The sequence below is a fragment of the Dipodomys spectabilis genome, unplaced genomic scaffold (assembly GCF_019054845.1).
Source record: "Dipodomys spectabilis isolate Male_0828 unplaced genomic scaffold, ASM1905484v1 ptg000108l, whole genome shotgun sequence".
In the NCBI taxonomy this organism is placed as follows: Eukaryota; Metazoa; Chordata; class Mammalia; order Rodentia; family Heteromyidae; genus Dipodomys; species Dipodomys spectabilis.
Window position 1 is genome coordinate 5,708,963 of NW_024870785.1, and position 19,176 is coordinate 5,728,138.

At 40.3% G+C, this 19,176-nt stretch overlaps 1 protein-coding gene and 1 long non-coding RNA gene across 2 annotated transcripts in view; one reads left to right on the top strand and one right to left on the bottom strand.

The window, feature by feature from the left end:
* The first annotated feature begins 4,749 nt into the window (after window positions 1-4,749).
* On the top strand, window positions 4,750-19,132 carry LOC122114381. Its single transcript, XR_006148576.1, has 3 exons — window positions 4,750-5,139; window positions 13,610-13,612; window positions 19,123-19,132. It is a non-coding gene; the product is annotated as an uncharacterized LOC122114381 (long non-coding RNA).
* Ubr1 (ubiquitin protein ligase E3 component n-recognin 1) overlaps window positions 5,794-19,176 on the bottom strand; it is a 94,042-nt gene continuing 80,659 nt past the window's right edge. Inside the window, exons 40-47 of the mRNA XM_042687529.1 lie at window positions 18,101-18,188; window positions 17,399-17,532; window positions 15,449-15,557; window positions 13,317-13,373; window positions 12,069-12,146; window positions 9,696-9,866; window positions 8,472-8,573; window positions 5,794-6,463 (exon numbers count right to left, since the gene is read on the bottom strand). Coding sequence (XP_042543463.1) covers window positions 6,322-6,463; window positions 8,472-8,573; window positions 9,696-9,866; window positions 12,069-12,146; window positions 13,317-13,373; window positions 15,449-15,557; window positions 17,399-17,532; window positions 18,101-18,188 — 881 coding nt within the window. The 3' untranslated portion in view covers window positions 5,794-6,321. The remainder of the gene's footprint in view (window positions 6,464-8,471; window positions 8,574-9,695; window positions 9,867-12,068; window positions 12,147-13,316; window positions 13,374-15,448; window positions 15,558-17,398; window positions 17,533-18,100; window positions 18,189-19,176) is intronic.

The window sequence follows — 19,176 nt, forward strand, 5'->3', positions numbered from 1 at the left end:
CATCAAGCTGTGATAATTCATTCCTTTTTACTAATCAGTAATGATTTACTTTAGGAGTATTTTGATTTCTTCTTTTGGTTTCTTATTATAGATTTCTTTTATGGCAACACTAAGGTTTGAACTCTGGTCCTTTTGTTTGATTGCTAGATATACACTACCACTTGTGACACACTCCCATCCTGTCTATTATAAATTTTGATTATAGGGCTGGAAAGGTGGCTCAGAGGTAGAGTGCTTGCTTAGCATGCATGAGGCCCTGGGTTTGATTCCTCAGCACCATATAAGCAGAAAAAGCTGGAAGTGGGCACTGTGGTTCAAATGGTAGAGTGCTAGCCTTGAGCTGAAGAGCTGAGGGACAGCGCCCAGGCCCCAGAATTCAGGGTCCACAACCAACAACAACAAAAAACACAAAAAACAAAAATTTAGATTATAGATTTTTCATTAGTGGTTACAGTAAGTTCCAGAAAACATCTGTTGATTATAAAAGCTACTTTTAAATAATAGCAACTAGAACAAAAGGAAGCCGGGCGCCAGTGGCTCACGCCTGTAATCCTAGCTGCTCAGGAGGCTGAGATCTGAAGATCATGGTTCAGAGCCAGCCCAGGCACAAAAGTGCATGAGACTCTTAACCACCAATTAACCACCAGAAAACGAAGTGGTGCTGTGGCTTAGTGGTAGAGTGCTTGCCTTGAGCTGAAGAGCTAAGAGACAATGCCCCGGCCCAGAGTTCAAGTTCCACGACCAACAAAAAAAAAAGAAGAGAAAATATTCTAGTGTTGGGAAGGTGGCTCAGTGGTAGAGCGCTTGCCTTGCATGCATGAGGGAGGCCCTGGGTTCGATTTCTCAGCACCACATAAGCAAAAAGGAAAAAGCCAGAAGTGGTGCTGTGGCTCAAGTGGTAGAGCGCTAGCCTTGAGCTGAAGAGCTGAGGGACAGCGCCCAGGCCCAGAGTTCAGGCCCCACAACCGAACCACCCCCCTCCCCCCTAAAAAAAGAAAGAAAATATTCTAAAAACTGAACATTTAAGCCGGGCACTGAAGGCTCATCCCTATAATCCTAGCTACTTAGTTAGGAGGCTGAGATATGAGGATAACAATTCAAAGCCAGGCTGGGCAGAAAGTCCACAAGACTCTTTATCTCCAAATAACCACCAGAAAACCAAAAGTAGAGCTGTGGCTCAAAGTAATAGAGCACTAGCCTTGAACCAAACAGCTCAGGGACGGTGCTCAGGCCGAGTTCAAGCCCCATGACCAAAACAAAACAAAAAACCTGACATTTATCCTCCATTCCTCCGCACATTTTTTTTTTTTTTGGGGGGGGGGTCGGTTGTGGGGCTTTAACTCTGGTTCTGGGCACTGTCCCTCAGCTCTTCAGCTCAAGGCAAGTACTCTACCAGTTTTTGTGGTGGTTAATTGGAGATCAGAGTCTCACGGACTTTCCTGGTGGGGCTGGCTTTGAACTGAGATCTTCAGGTCTCAGCCTCCTAAGTAGGATTACAGCCGTGAGCCATCTGCACCCAGCACACGTTGAATTCTTTTTTTCTTTTTCTGGTCGGTTGTGGGGCTTGAACTCTGGGCTTGGGCGCTATCCCTGCACTCTTCAGCTCAAGGTGAGCGTTCTACCACTTGAGCCACAGCACCACTTCCGGTGTTCTAATGGTTTATTGGAAATAAAGTTTCACGGACTTTCCCGCCTGGGCTGGCTTTGAACCATGATCCTCAGATCTCAGCCTCCTGAGTAGTTAGGATTACATGCATGAGCCACCGGCGCCCAGCACTTTGAATTCTTAAAGCTCCATTTTACATCATCTTACATTGCTTATGGGTCTCATGTTGCTCAAACTGGCCTTAAGCAATCATCACCCTGCTTCAGCCTCCTGAGTAGTCGGGACTGCCAGGCACCTACTACTGCGCCTGGCTTACGGTGATTTTTTGTTGGTCACGGGGCTTGAACTCTGGGTGTGGGTGTTGTCCCTGAGCTCTTCAGCTCAAGGCTAGCGCTCTACCACTTGAGCTACAGCACCACTTCCAGTTTTCTGGTGGTTAACTGGAGATGAAATGTCATGGACTTTTCCTGCCTGGGGTGGCTCTGAACCATGATCCTCAGATCTCAGCCTCCTGAGTAGCTAGGACTACAGGCGTGAGCCACCGGTGCCAGCACTATAGTGATTACTTTTATTTTTGTATTTATTTTCTAATCTTATAATAAAGAATGGTTAATGCAACATATTTACAATATAGTGGAATATTCTGAATTTGTATAGTTCCTCTTACCCCAGCGAGTTTCACACCTCTGATGTGTTTCCTTCAGGCGATCTTCTTTCAGCTTTTTCACAGGAATGGTGCTCAACCAATAAACCACAGCTCTACTTCTCGCTTTTTTAGTAGTGAATTGGAGAGGTCTCACACTTTCCTGTCCAAGCTGGCTTCAAACCTCAATCCTTAGCTCTCAGCTTTCTGAGTAGCTAGGATTATGGGTAGGAGCCACTGGGGCTTGTTTTCTTCCTAATTATTAACACTTTTTTCTCTTCCTTTCCTTTCACTCTCCCATTGTCCTCTTTGGTGCTTGGAACTAAATCCAGGATCTTGTGCATGTTAGGCAAGTGGTCTACCCTGAACAGATAGCTCATTTGCTAATAATGTCTTTCTGTTTGACAACACTCCTTAGCATTTTTTTTTCTTTTATTTGGTCAGTTGTGGGGCCTGAACTCTGGGCCTGGGCACTGTCCCTCAGCTCTACAGCTCAAGACTACAGCTCTGCCGGGCGCTGGTGGCTCACGCCTGTAATCCTAGCTACTCAGGAGGCTGAGATCTGAGGATCGCGGTTCAAAGCCAGCCCGGGCAGGAGAGACCGTGAGACTCCTATCTCCAATAAACCACCAGAAAACCGGAAGTGGCACTGTAGCTCAAGTGGTAGAGCGTTCGCCTTGAGCTGAAGAGCTGAGGGACAGCGCCCAGGCCCAGAGTTCAAGCCCCACGACCGACAAAAAAAAAAAAAAAAAAGACTAGAGCTCTACCACTTAAGCCACAGCGCCACTTGTGTCTTTTTCTGCCTATGTGGTGCTGAGGAATCAAATCCAGGGCCTCAGACATGCAACGCAAACGCTCTACCACTGAGCCACTTTCCCAGCCCCTCTAGTATTTCTTATAGGATAGGTCTGGTGCAGATAAGTTCTGCTAGCTTTTGTTTGTTAGGGAATTTCTTTCTCCTTCATTTTCTCTCCTTTTTTATTTCTAAAGGCTAGCTCTGCTAGATACAGTATTCATGAAAAATTAGCTTCTTCGGTTCTGTGAAAAATCTCATGCCAATTTTTCTTGGTTTATAAGGCTTCTGCTGGGAAGTGCGCTGTCAAGCTAATTATGACACTCCTATGTGTAGTTTCTTTTCTCTTCCAGCCTTAAGAATCTTTTATCTTTCATGTTAGAGAGCATGATTCTAGTATATGCTGGGTTAAACTTGAGTTAAATCTGACTGGTGATCTTTGACCGTCTGTTTCAGCCTATGTTTTAAAATGTACTCAATGTGTGAATATAGCACTACATGAAAATAAAAACTATACATATATATATATATATATACATATACATGTGTATATGTATATATCCATACATTTGGTATTCATGCTCAAAAATAATTTACTGATGAAATTTAAGGTCATGAAGTTTAGAGATACACTTACCCTAAAAATCTCTGGCATTTAAAAGATGTGCTATGTTGACAAAAATAATTAACTAGAAAGCTTTTTTCTAGATACAGATTTTTATACTTCAAACCCAAATCCCCAAACATGAGAAGTCCCTTTTTATCTTTTTAAATATACACATATAAGATATTTTATTTCAAAAAGCACAAGAACATTATACAAGTTTTAAATTTACATTTTTGCAATAAAAGATATCAATATATGCATCATTTGTATAACTTCATCATGAATGGAATTTGAATCAGTGGTATAAACGTGTTGCAGTCACTAAATATCAATCATCATCACAGTGAACCAAAATGCATAGTTGTTATGAAATGACAAACGACCACTAAAGGTAAACTCACAGCCAATACACCAACATAATAAATTAGTTATATAGATATTTTTTTCTTTACTGGGTCATTAAAATTCTTGCCAGCCCCTCACCAAACATTAAAAAAGCACAGCTATGGAGACATTCTGCTGAACCAGTTCCTTCACGTACTGAAGAAAATAAAGTGACTTGGTTGCTTGTTTGTAAGTAAACTTCATAGACAAAAATTAAATTATTTGCAATGATGAAGGGAAACTATTAGGACATCTGAATATAATTAGAACTCTGTAGGGCTGAGGGTAGCACTGAGGAATTCATTCGGTTACAGTGCAGAAATTACAATCTCAACAAGCAGAACTCACTAGGAAATGGGTTCTTTGGCAGTAAAGGTTGGCTAGCCATGCCAGACAGCCCTTCTGGCAACTTTACAGATTAATGTGTTGACCATAAAAACATTACAGAGAAAATCAGCTAATCCTTGCCAAAGGAAGGCTGGTTAATTAGGGTAGATTTCTGTTGCCTGCTATAACCCAGACTTCAAAAAAATCCATATGCATTATATAAGAAAGGGAAATAGTCAAATTATTTAATCATAATGGCAAATGTGACTTTTTTTTTTTGCCAGTCCTGGGGCTTGAACTCAGGGCCTGGGCACTGTCCCTGAGCTTCTTTTGCTCAAGGCTAGTACTCTACCACTGGAGCCACAGCACCACTTCTGGCTTTTTCTGTTTATATGTTACTGAGGAATCGAACCCAGGGCTTCATGCATGCTAGGCAAGCACTCTACCACTAAGCCACATTCCCACCCGAAATGTGACAATTTCTGATTATCACTTGTTAATCTCCTTACAAGTTGTTCACTTGAGTTGTATCTGTTTCCTGATTCTTGCCTTTGAGTCATAATTATCCAAGTAGAAAACCATAATTGTGATTCTGATGTCTGCTTATGCCAATCCCTTACTTTTCACATAAAACAAAACAATCTAGCCCCAAATGTACATCACTGATCACTTAGTTAGACATTGATACTTGCTTGACTTTGCTGAATACAAGTGGGTAGGAAAACATATACACATATATGTGACAATAGCAGCGAAGGACAAAGAAAGGGGCAATCTTTGTATCTTTCAAACTCTTTTAACATTACCCAAGACATTGGAAGCTAAAAAGGAGGGGTCCAGTTTTCCTTTTGTCTGCTATTTTATGACACGTGTCTTGATACAAAAAGTCAAAATCAAGAACCAAGAAGTCATAGACTCAGGAGAGCACTACTATTTATAAACAAAATGGCTCAACCACAGCAAGGTAACTGGACATAGACTACTGATCACATGGCTTTTTTGGTGGTTTATAGTAGTCATAAAATTGGAGTTTATGAAAAGTTTACACAAAGACATAGAAGGTTGCAGAATTGGCGTCATACAATTTACAGTTATGTTCTACTAATTGGGGAAAATTTGGGGAAAATTTCTTATTCTATAAGTAGTTCATATCAGAATGGCTACAGGTTTCTGAAAGTCAGAGATCTCACTTTAGATACTTGCTTTTAGAAATTGAAAATACAACTTGAAACTCAACAAAGTCATTTGTAGATACAGGGGAGGATTATATAGTCTTTGTGCCATCAGGAATGAAAGATGAATATGTTCTTATTTTTTGAGGTCCACAGTGGGAAAAAAACTCTCACACCACAGAATTAACAATCTTTCCATAAAGATATTTAGATCAATTTCTGGCTAAAGCAGTAGGTGATGCTTTACAGATATTTCCTTCAAAGTGAATTACGTTTACTTTTATGCATCTTTCAAAATTGAAAAGTATTTCATGGTTTCTGCAATTCCCCTTTAGCTGCAAAGAAGACCATAACATCAGAATCATCAGTGATCCAATGCTAGCTGAACTATGCTCAGGAAAATACCAAATACAAAATTGTGTTGAGTTAACCAACATATAAAATGTCCACAATTCTTAGCTGTGACTTCATTTATCAGGTGGATGGAATGAAATATATTAGGACAGATTAAGGAGAATCATTTTTTTTGGAAATATTAGCTTGGGGTGAAAACTTATTTCTTTAGTGTTCTAGAACATTAAACATTAATCTGTCCTTTTTTCCCTTGAAATATATGTTTGCTAATTGAAAGTGATACTCCATTAAGGAATATTTTATTGACGTACGTGAATCTGGACATGGAGCAAAAGACCCTCCAATAATTCCCCAGCCCTCAGAAAGTTCTCCATAATTTAAAATCTGTCTTTATTACTGTTGTCATTCGTGATTGTCTTGAGGCAGAGTTGGCGCTCACAGCAACTGCCAGTTGAATCCAAATAACATCTGGTTCGTTTCCTGACTCCTGGCAATCTCTTCTATAATGCAGTGTTGCTGCCAGACCAGATGGAGCTTCCGATATCGCTCACGAGATAAATGAAGGGGATTGCCCCTCCTTTGGGGGGGAAAAATCCAACATGTCAGTTTGAATCAAATAATGGTTACATCTTTATTGACTAACTTAGTATGCACACTTGAGATGTTCCTGGAGTTGTGAGGAATCACTGGGAGAGGGGTTAAAAAGTGTCTCTTTACCATTATCCACAAAAAACTCAATAAATGACTTAATGAAGCAGAAGTTTACTCCTTGACAATTCAGGAAATGGGGCTGAGCACACCACAGACATATACACCTCATTTCAATGGCCAGTGAGGTTTATAACCTGAAGTGGGGTTGTATTCTTTTCTGAGTGGTTAGCCTGAATGGCTTTCTGGTCTCCAACAATTTATACAGCCTCAACTTTATAGTCTTTGTATAGAAGTTAGGTCTCAGGCATAACACTTACCCGTAACTATTTTACAACTCAGAAATATTTGGTCCTTAGAATACAATGGACTTACTAGTTGCATAACACATTTTTTCCTTATCTATTTTTTGAAATGGGGTTTTTCCTATTCTGCCCAGGCTGGCTTCAAACCCCTAAGGACAAGTGATCAGAGTAGTCTGTGAATATGGATGTCTCACTGTACCTGGCTTAATAAGTATTTAAATAAAACAATTATACTGGGCTGGGAAGGTGGCTCAGTGGTAGAGCACTTGCCTTGCATGCATGAGGCCCTGGGTTCGACTCCTCAGCACCACATAAGCAAAAAAAACCAAAAACCAGAAGTGGCACTGTGGCTCAAATGGTATAGCACTAGCCTTGAGCTGAAGAGCTTAGGGACAGCACCCAGGCCCAGAGTTCAGGCCCCGCAACTGGACCAAAAAAAAAACAAAAAAACACAAAATTACACTTTAATGGTAAGTTCCATAGTTTGTAATACTGTGTAGTAGCTAATGACTGAAGTTTGACTATTGGTGTTCAAGTATTTTAGATGGTTGTATAATTATTACCTACTTTTAGCTCCCAAGGATCTTTCTCCCTAAATCTAAAGACAAGTCAAATGTTGTCACAATAAAAACCAATCTCTATATGATTGAATAGATCCCAACCCCATCTAGTGAGCCTATTCATTCTGAGCAATGTTTTAAATATGTCTCACTATGTACCCAGATTGGCCTTGAACTCATTATTCTCCTGCTTCAGTATCTGGAGTACTGGTGTAACAGGTGTATACTACCATGCTTGGCTTCTTAATCTTTTGGGACCATTGTTAGTGGTCGTACTTCAATAGAATAAGCCAAGAGAAGGACTCCAGTTCCTATTACCAGGGAAGGACACAGACAAGGTCAGAATCTAATGCTCAAAAAGAAGGAAAGCTGATATATCTCCAGATATTGCAATGGGAACAATAAATACCTACTCTGAAACAAAGTCCCTCACTGGAGACTGAATGTTCTTTTTTCATGTATCAGTGCCACACATTCTAAATGATTCTGAAGAAAGGCTGACTTAAAAAAATAAGACATTTAATCGTTAAGATGCTTTTCAAAGCCGGGCGCCAGTGGCTCATGCCTGTAATCCTAGCTACTCAGGAGGCTGAAATCTGAGGATCGTGGTTCAAAGGCAGCCCGGGCAGAAAACTCCGTGAGACTCTCTTCTCCAATAAACCACTAGTAAACTGTAAGTGGCACTATGGCTCAAGTGGTAGAGCACTCGCCTTGAGCTGAAGAGCTGAAGGATAGTGCCCAAGAGCTGAGGGATAGTGCCCAAGCCCAGAGTTCAAGCCCCACGATCGACAAAAAAAAAGAAAAAAAAAGATGCTTTTCAAAAATGAAGGAAAATTATACTTCCAAATTTTGGAAAGGCACAAAGTTACTGAAAATTAGCCATTTAGGATGGTACCACATTAATATTTTTAATTTTTAACCTATTTAAAAGCCATCTCTATTAGATTTTATTAACTACTATTAACCTTTGTGTTTAAGAAATGTTACCATCCCCATACAATGGTATGACTAAAATAAAAGAGCAAGATACAGGAGGACTGATCAAAACTTTCCCATGAAAAGAAAATCTTACTTTAGCCCAGGGTCTGTTTCTCCATATTCATCCAAGTAAGGGGCTGGATAGGCACAGCCTCGGGCTTTACCTTCAACCAGGACCACTCTGCACTCTCTGATTCTGAAGAACAAACAAACAAAACCTTATTAAGTACCTGCAAAGAATGGCAAAGTTCAGAAAGAAGACATGGCCAACATCGATTAGGAATTTACTATTAGGACAATATTAGAAGAATAAACTGTGTTTCATCTAAATATAAATAAAACTTTTTAAGTGATAGGAAAAGAAATGGGATCATTAATACTGGTTGAACAAACTGACAGGAGTTGTTCTAATTGAGCCACAGATTCTGTGAAAAACAATGGATGGTCAAGTTCATGTTTGGTTTCTAATTTCCAAACTAGAGGGAGGGAGTTGGTTTCATGGAAGAACAGAACTACATCCCCTACTCTGAAACCCACATGTCAATCACAAGGATGAGCAGGGATGCAGGCACACAGGCTCTTCTGGTGAAAGCTAGCCTCCAACCACACAGATTGAAAAGAACCACTGCCAGGTACCTTGAAGACACTAAGAAGAGTGGGTAAGTACTACAGAGAAATATGCGGAAGGAAATAGGGATTTAGATTTGGCTTCTATGTATTCTTTCCTCTTCGTTCAAAAGATGCTTTGAGCAATGACAATATATTCCATAGTAAGATATTAGGCTATGTTTACAAGCACAACAACCCATAAAGTTGCATTACATGGACAGAGTGGAAAGAAAAGTAGAATATACGTGTCCATTTGAATTTTTTCTCTCTCAAGAATCCTTGACTGTTCTTTAATAAATACGACTTAACTGTTTCACTGTCAATCTTGTTGAAAGACCTGTTGAAAAGCTGAGTTAATACAAGAAATGAAGGACAAGCAAAAATAACTATTTACATAAACTAGTTAAACATACATTTTAAGACTAAAAATTCTTTAATTATCTCTGAATATTATACAATACCAAAGTCATTACCACAAAGTCTACCCCATGTAAAAATTTCTACAAATAGTGGGAATATGAGCAGAATCCAACTACATTTGATTACTTTTTTTGTAATGTTCCTCAAGTGCAATTTAATAAGAATAGGTTTATACTCTAACTTCTGATCAATTACTTTTTACAACAAACTGTCTCATTATAACAGCGTCTAGATAGGATCCCTATTCTGTGGTTTGTTTTTGTAAATTTCCAGATCACTCAGTACTTACTTCAAGAAAATGCAGACTCCTGCTCCACAGTGAAGTGCATGAAAAATGCAAGCTCCAACCTCTTCCCCATTCACAATTTCTTGGCAGCAAATGTTCTGAGAGCACAGGATGGTCCCACAGAAAAGACAGAGAACCGGATGCTTTCGTTCATCATCCGCAGACCGTGGACACCTCAATAGGGAAAGAAGCATTTAATGTGGAGGCAAAAAAAAAAAGCACCAAGTACTTAAGAGTGAAGGATGCTTTCCATCATTGGTCCTTTTCCACCAAGGGAAGCTCTTAAAACATAAGGGTACATTTAATTAGTTTATTCCTCTTTAATACTTCCTGTAAAGGGACTTACAATTTACAAAAACTTAATCTCATGATTATGTCTGTCTTGAAAATGAGATTTACTTCATTTAACATGAGTCAACTGCCTCCCTCTACTAGCTTAGTCAAGCTTATAAGCGTGAATTTTTTTTTTTCTGTGCTGGTTATGGAGCTTGAATTCAAGATTTCACACTCACCCTTAGCTCTTTCTACTCAAAGTTGGCACTCTAGCACTTGAGCCACAGTTCCACCTCCAGCTTTTGGAGGTGAATTGAAAATAAGACTCTCTCCAATTTGTCTGCCCCAAGCTAGCTTTGAATTCAATCCTTAGATATCAGCTAAGATTACAGGCATAAACTATTGGCACCTGGCTGGAGTGCTTTAATAAAAAATTACATTATGGCCAGGCACCAGTGGCTCTCACCTATAATCCTAGCCACTCAGGAGGCTGAGATCTGAGGATCATGGTTCCAAGCCAGTCTGGGCAGGAAAAGTCTGTGAGACTCTTATCTCCAATTAACCACCAGAAAACCAGAAGTGGTGCTGTGGCTCAAAGTGGTAGAGCCTTGATTGAAAAAGCTCAAGGACAGCACCTAGGCCCTGGGTCCACAACCGGCCAAAAGAAAAGAAAAAAAAGAAATGAGAAACTGTGGCCTTTGAGTTAATGTACCCTTCTAGCTGAGAATCATAGCAAGTCTTAGGAAGGGAAAAAGTGAAAGAGATTACTCACTTAAACCATTTGTAGCCAAGAGCTGATGGCTCACACCTGTACTTCTAGCTACTCAGGAGGCTGAGAACTGAAGATCATGAGCCAGAACCAGCATAGGCAAGAAAATCTGTGACACTCAAAATTCAGAGACAGTACCCAGGCTCTGAGTTCAAGCTCCAGAACTGGCACAAAACAAAAACTTAAAAAAAAAAAAAATTTGAGATCTGACAATTTTGCATAGTGGTATGTTGGAGCCTTGCTATATTTTCCGAAAGAGATACTGGTTGTCTTTAAAAGAAATCTCATGCTCCTCCTATCTCTATCTACACACAATGAAAAATAAGATTTATATGAAAGCAAAAAGATAGGAGATCAAGTGATTTACCTTAGAGTCTGCATTGAAGAACATCAGAAGAATCTCTAAGAGAGCTTTGATAATTTATTCTGAGACACATTTTCTCAGGCAAAATGAGAAAACTGCCATTATTTATATAGGAGCAGAGGTACTAGACGCTATGACTCTGTACATAGCATTCTCCTATAGATGAGGGAGCTGCTTTTCATCTCCAGGGACTGCTCCAGAATATGTAGTCATTTAAATGGACAGCTCAAATGTTTCATCTTTAAGGCAGGATATCTGAGTCTAAGTCACTAGCTATCCTACAGAGGAAAAACAACTGAGTGAAGTACACTTATTCCAGCTGCTTGGCAGCAGACATAGGACCCTAGTCTGAGGTCAGCCTGGGCAAAAAATTCAAGAAGGTAACAAGGTAGAACTGGTGTAACATACTTATAATCCCAACAACTTGAGAAGTGGAGACAGAAAGAATTTAGTCTGAGAATGGTCCAGGGTGGAAAGCATGAGAGACCCTATCTGAAAAATAAGCTAAATCATAAAGGGCTCTGAGTAAGGCTTAGAAGGCAGAAAATTTGCCTAGAAAGGAGAAGACTGTAAGCCACACTACTGTCAATGGGAAACAAAAATAATAAGCAGTGATAATCCAACAGCTGAGATGATTCACTCTAAAAGAGCAGAGAATCTGTCTTCATTTCTATTTGAAACCAGTCAGAGAAACATCATTCCAGAGAATCTTCACTGTTCAACTTTATAAACATACTAAAAGCTACTGTAATGAATACTTAATCATAACAAATTGTGTGTTATGTAAATTTCACTTCAATTAAAAGACTGACATTACCACAAGGAAGGATGCTCAATGCTCAGTTTGCTTTTTGAAAAGCCAAGTTAGTAGTAGTGAAGATGAAGTCACACACACAGACACACACACACAGACACACAGAGACACACACACACAGAGACACACACACACAGACACACACAAAGGTTTTACCTGAAATGAGAAGCTTGATTTAGGAGGCAGCTGTAGTCATCAGGAAGCTCTATCAAACTGTTTCTTTTTCTAGGGTACCTACAAATGTAATTGAAAAGACAGCTTTATAAGAAACAAGACTAAAACTAAAATAGGTGATAATAGGAAGAATATCTTCAAAATAACAAAAGGATTAATAACTGCAATTAAGAGTAAGCTCCATAGCTGAACAGACTAATTTCAAGCTTCTCAGCTTGAAACTTCCCTCAGATGGCTTTCTTCCCACTCAAGTCCCACTGTTTGCTAATACTAAGTTTTTTCTAGTTAGATTATAGACTGTCTAGGAAGGTAACCAAACAGAGTGGTTAAGAGCATAACTTTTTTTAAAACACTTATTATTATCTTTAAGTTCCCATTCTACAAAACAGTATATGAATACAAGGTGTCTGACAACATTGTCACCCATCAAGAGCATAACTTTTGAAATGAGACAGAATGATTACAAATTCTAAATTCTCTGGTACATGACAGCCTGTGAACCTGAACCTATATTTCCTCATCTATAAACTGGGGTTGAAGTATTATATTCCAATTATGGGTATATCATCAATTATGAGGCTTGGGGGGGCAGGGAGAAACAAATTAAATGAACTCATCAGTTAAGAATCATACTGACTTAAGAAATTTAAAACGTAAGTAAGGGAACATATTAAGTTCTGACCCCATTACCATTCAGTGATTTGGGTGCTGTGGTGTACATGCACACATACATTACAAAAGAAAGAGGGCAGGCTTCATGAAGGTGACATTTAAATTGTGGAAAAGGTTGATTCTGAAAGTCACAACATAGGAAGTTAAGAAGGCTAAAAAAAGGTTCTTTTGGCTAGTTGTAAGCATATAAGCAGAATGAGGAAGCAGTTCTATTCCTATCATTCTTCTCCAAGAAAAAAATTAGTTTATAGAAATACTAAAACCCAGTGCCTTTTGCAGCTCCCTGATACCATCATTTGCCTTCTGATAGGTGTGCAGTAGCTTAAGCAAGGTCTTCTCAAGAGGGGCCTCTGACAACTCAGAGGGAAAGAAAGGATGCTCCAACAAAAAAAATCACTACATAGGAAGAGTCTGATTTAGGCAAAGATAACAGATAAACAGGAAACAAAGAACCAAGTGAAGAAAGAAGGTGGACTAGACAGCATGCCCAACAAACCAAGCAACTACTTTAGCACACATTTTATGGAGGGGGACGGGGTGGAAGGGCGTAAAACCAACCTGACCACAGTGCTTTTCTGCTGTAAACAGTTGAGTAAGATAGGATCAGCGCACCACCTGTGTGCAGAACCAAGAGAGAAGGCAAATGGATTATCAAAAGTGAAGCATGAAATTCATCTATGAGCCATTTTCTCCAATTTTGCAGTCCTTTCTTTCCATATTCCCCCTTCTATGGTTATTTTATCTTAATTTTGTCTCTTTTCTTACATTCTTCCCTTTCTGTTTTCTATTTTAGTCCTAAAAAAAGGTTTTGTTAATTAAGGTTTAACTAGAAAGACAGTAATTACTCTAAGTAAGTATGTAAACAAGAGTTTAATATTAGGAAGTAGTAATAAAAGTGATGAGATCTGGGGTTTGCTGAGTGGTGGAACACTTGCTTAGCAGGCACCCTGACTCTGAGTTCCATCCTGAAGACTGTTGAAAACATGAAGGAAATGTGAACAGGGGTGAATGAGGATGAATATAGTCAAAGTAGTTTGTTTGCATATATGAAAATACAACAATAGGCTAGGGACCAGTGGCTCATGCCTGTAATCCTAGCTATTCAGGTGAGGAGGCTGAGATCTGAGGATCACAGTTCAAAGCCAGCCTGAGCAGAAAAGTCCATGAAACTTTTTTTTTGGGTCGGTCATGGGGGTTGAACTCTGGGCTTGGGCCCTGTCCCTGTGCTCTTCAGCTCAAGGCGAGAGCTCTACCGCTTGAGCCACAGTGCCACTTCCGGTTGGTTTTCTAGTGGTTTATTGGAGATAAGAGTCTCATGGACTTTCCTGCTTGGGCTAGCTATGACCTGCGATCCTCAGATCTCAGCCTCCTGAGTAGCTAGTATTACAAGCATGAGCCACCAATGCTGGGCTTCTGTGAGACTCTTATCTCCAATAAACCAAAGAAAGCCAGAAGTGGTGCTGTGGCTCAAGTAGTAGAGCACTCACCTTGAGCTGAAGAGCCCAGGGACAGTACTCAGGCCCAGAGTTCAAGTCCTACGACTGACAAAAAAAAAAAAAAAAAAGAATGGAGACATGTCACATGATCCCCCTTCCCTTGCCCCCACTGGAGGTGCAGGTCATAATAGGCTAGGAAGTTTTTCTGAAAAGAGACATAGTTCTGTCTAGAAAATTTAAGTGCTACAGCCAGGCACCGGTGGCTCATGCCTGTAATCCTAGCTACTCAGGAGGCTGAGATCTGAGGATCGAGGTTCAAAGCCAGCCCAAGCAGGAAAGTCCGTGAAACTCTTATGTGCAATAAACAACCAGAAAACCGGAAGTGGGGCTGACGCTCAAGTGGTAGAGCGCTCGCCTTGAGCTGAAGAGCTGAGGGACAGTGTCCAAGCCCAGAGTTCAAGCCCCACAACAGACAGAAAGGAAGGAAGGAAGGAAAATTTAAGTGGTACATCTTTTTTTTAGCCAGTCATGGTGTCTGAACTCTGGGTCTAGGAGCTGTCCCTCAGCTCTTCAGCTCAAGGCTAGCACTCTTACCACTGGAGCCACAGTGTCACTTCCGGCTTTTTCTGTTTATGTGGTGCTGAGGAATCGAACCCAGGGCCTCATGCTTGCAAGGCATGCACTCTACCGCTGAGCTACCTTCCCAGCCCCTAAGTGCTACATCTTTGATCTAACAAATGGTTTTCTTTATCTCCTCTGTCACCCTCTTGAGATGTGTGCTACTCAGTGAGATGTGTATCTGTTTTGGAAACAGTTGTAATTTGGGTTCCTTTGATTCTTAATTTGATTGTGATTTTCTATTTGCTAGCAATAGCCAGCCACTATCCCGGAATGAAACACCAGTTGTGGAGAAGATGAATGAAACAAATACACAGTAGCCATCAAGGTACAAGCAGAAATTCCATCTGCTTACATGCTAGTCTTATTCCTACTCAAGTCTACGAAATAGGAATTGCCTGTGCTTTTGCCACCCCTTCTATCAATGCTAATCAATCTCAAAGCTAAGCAAATAATTATACTTTGTATTTTCACACTGGGCATTTGGGAGACTGTGTGGCAGGATCGTGAATTTGAGGACAGCCTAGGCTACATAGTGAGATTTTTGCCTCATAAGTGTGTCAATAAATCAAAAATGAAAATAAAAATTTTAAATTACATAGTAACCCAACAATGACATTATTATCCCTATAGTACCTCTGAAGCAAAGGTTTTACAGTATCCCAATATTCCTGGAAAAGCAGGAACAAATTTGTAGGTAAAGATAGATAGCTACATAATGCACTGTACTCTCCTTCTGCAGAATCTGCAAGAAAATGAAAAAATATAATAAATACATTATTTTTCTCTAGTCAATATCCTAAGAGTGTCACTTTATGCTCATTTTTCTACAATATAGTATATTTTATATTCTGTGTAACAGTGGGCAAATAGCCAAATGATCCTTTTACAAATTAAGTCCTTTCAGTTGTTTTGTTTTTGTGTTTCGGGGCTTGAACTCAGGTCCTGGGTACTGTCCTTGAGCTTATTTGCTCGTCGCTAAAGCTCTACCACTTGAGTCACAGCTCCACTCCCAGCATTTTGATGATGAGTCAGAGATAAGTCTTAGACTTTCCTGCCTGTGCTAGCTTTGAACTGTGATCCTCAGATCTCCGCATCCTGAGTAGCTAAGGTTATGGGCATGAGGTGTGAGTATGCGTGTACACACATGTACTTGTATACATCTGTGGGTGGTACTGGGGACAAAACTCTGGCCTCATACATGGCAGACAAGCACTCTATCACAGATCTTCACATCCCACTCAAAAAACTATGCCATCCAGGATCTAGACCTTAGCTGCCTCCAAAAACTACTACTCTCCCCTCGACCATGCTCATTAGGTTTCCAGTCATACTCATGTTTTGGGTGTCTCTGCCTATGCCAAGCAAACTCTATGTGTTTATTTTTCCATTTGCTTAGGAATTCTCTTCATCTTCATCTTATCCATGCAGTTCTTTCTTCAGTATCTCTCTAGGGGAAACTTTCCATGGCTACCTACTGCAAGGCACACTCTGGCCCCCACAGTCTCTAGTCCCATGATCAGCTTTATTTTTCTTTGCAGTATTTTTTTTTTATAATTTTACATTATATAATACATATTTGGGTTGGGAAGTTGGCTCAGTGGTAGAGCACTTGCCTTGCATGCCTGAGGCCCTGGGTTCGATTCCTCAGCACCACATAAGCAAAAAGAAAAAAGCCGGAAGTGGCGCTGTGGCTCAAGTGGTTGAGCATTAGCCTTGAGCTGAGGGACAGTGCTCAGGCCCAGAGTTCAGGCCCCACAACCGGACCTCCCCCCCCAAAAAATACATATTTATCTTTATATTTAGTCCCCTCCCAATGTAGGGACTTTCTTTACTGTGGACTACTAGATCGTGTGTGTGTGTGTGTGTGTGTGTGTGTGTGTGTGTGTCTCTGTGTGTGTGTGTGTGTGTGTGTGTACATGCAACATATTTATACTGTCAAGAGTTTGGTCAAATATTTTACTGAACTGAGTTCAAGACAGAGAAGCCGAAAGCCAGCAAAGGTGACTGATTAGTTTATTCTCAAAAGACAAAAAGAAGAATCTACTTATAGTTTTGGTGACTATTCTAAAATCTGACTTTTACCCACAGAAATCCACAAAGAAGCCTTTTTACTTGGGTCTAAATTTAGAGGCAAGTATATGAGGATGAAAATTATCCTGGGGCTTAAATATACATAGTCTTAGTTGATTCTAACAGGCCTTTTCTACTAGTAATTGCATTATTTAATGTAGCTTTATGTTCAAAGTTCAAATAACAGAATATCCAAGTCTTTCTCCCAGCCAAATAGTGCTCCTTCCTAAAGACCACTAATGTCTGTACTTCCTGTGCAACATATCACTTATATTCTTCATTTCAGCATTTTATAAATGTAGGCACATAAATTATACATGCCAAGAGCATCATTTGCTGATAAGACTAATCTGGTTTTGGACTTCATTTTTCACATTCACCAGGGTAGAACACGTAAGTCTGGAGTGAAGATGGATGATAGATAGAGCAGAGAAATAATTCTGGCTGCTCTAATCTTGCATTTTTGAGATTAAAGATGAGAATAAGAAGTCTCCATGTGCAACTGCGACTTACTGGTAAGCAGTTCTTCAGGCGGAGTTACCCCAAGTAAGTAGTGGAAGAAGAGCGCGGCGCAGCGAAGGTAAGGAGTGATGCCATTCTTCAATGCGACCCACAAATACCAGCCAGGAGTACTACACCCAACGCAGCTAGGAGACAGTATTCCAGAAAAGAACAGAACAGTTATCAGATAAACCTCTAGATTTTAAGCATATCCACTGTATTTAGTATTTACACAATTTACCAACCACCAAAAATTTAAACACTTAAAATTAAAATAGCCAGGTGCTGGTGCTGAGCCACTGGGCCTGTAGCTACTCAAAAGCTGAGATCTGAGGATCACAGTCTGAAGCCAGCTTGGGTAGAAAAATTTTAACTAATTTTTTAGAAACAAAAAGGTTCAAAAGCTATATTGCCAGCCGGGCGCTGGTGGCTCACGCCTGTAATCCTAGCTACTCAGGAGACTGAGATCTGAGGATCACGATTCAAAGCCAGCCGGGGCAGGAAAGACTGTGAGACTCCTATCTCCAATAAACCACCAAAAAACCGGAAGTGGCGCTGTAGCTCAAGTGGTAGAGCGCTCGCCTTGAGCTGAAGAGCTGAGGGACAGCACCCAGTCCCAGAGTTCAAGCCCCACGACCGACCAAAAAAAAAAAAAAAGATGTGGAATTATTAGGTCAATACTAATGCAGACTGGACTAATGAACAGTTACTCACCCATTTGTATATTGTGAAACTTCTGCAAGGAAAGAGGATGCAGAATGAGCCTCTTCACTGTCTTCTTCAACTGGGGCCAGAGGGAGGCCTGAAAAAGAAATCCTACAAGCTGAATTCACGGATTCACTATCAAATCTACAAACCACACCTCTATGTTGATAATAACCAATTCTGCCCCTCACCTTAAGACTCTGATTAAGTCACTTAAATTTGCTCAACTTTAGTTTTATTACATTAAAATGCAGATAAATGCCTCCCTTGATGTTTTCTATGAGGCATGGTTACAGCATTGCTGCTGTATGCTACTGCTCTGTTGCTTTAAAACACTTTTGCTTAAGCATTAATTCTTTTGAAAGGTCACAATTAAAATAACTCTACGAGGGCTGGGAAGGTGGCTCAGTGGAAGAGCGCTTGCCTTGCATGCCTGAGGCCCTGGGTTCGATTCCTCAGCACCACATAAGCAGAAAAAAGCCAGAAGTGGCACTGTGGCTCAAGTGGTAGAGCGCTAGCCTTGAGCTGAAGAGCTGAGGGACAGCGCCCAGGCCCAGAGTTCAGGCCCCATGACTGGACCCAAAAAAAAAAAAAAAAAAATAACTCTACGATGGGGCTGGGAAGGTGGCTCAGTGGTAGAGTGCTTGCCTTGCATGCATGAGGCCCTGGGTTCCATTCTTCAGCACCACATAAGCAGAAAAAGCCAGAAGTGGCACTGTGGCTGAAGTGGTAGAATGCTAGCCTGGAGCTGAAGAGCTGAGGGACAGTGCCCAGGCCGCGTTCAGGCCCCATGACCAACCCGAAAATAAATAAATTAAATAATAATAAATAATAATAAATAACTCAGAGACTTTATGTTATCTTAGATGCTAGTATTTTCATTTTCCAAATGAGAACTGGACTAAGAGTACACGCATCCACCATTGTTGCACCTTATAAACTAGTTTCATGACCTTAAATAAGGTGAAGTCATCATTTTCATGAAATGCCTAATAAATTTAATTTAGATTCCCTCCATTCAAGTTTTTTAGCTAACTTAACACTTTTAGGGCTTTAAAACTCAAGCCACATTTTAAAAGGACATT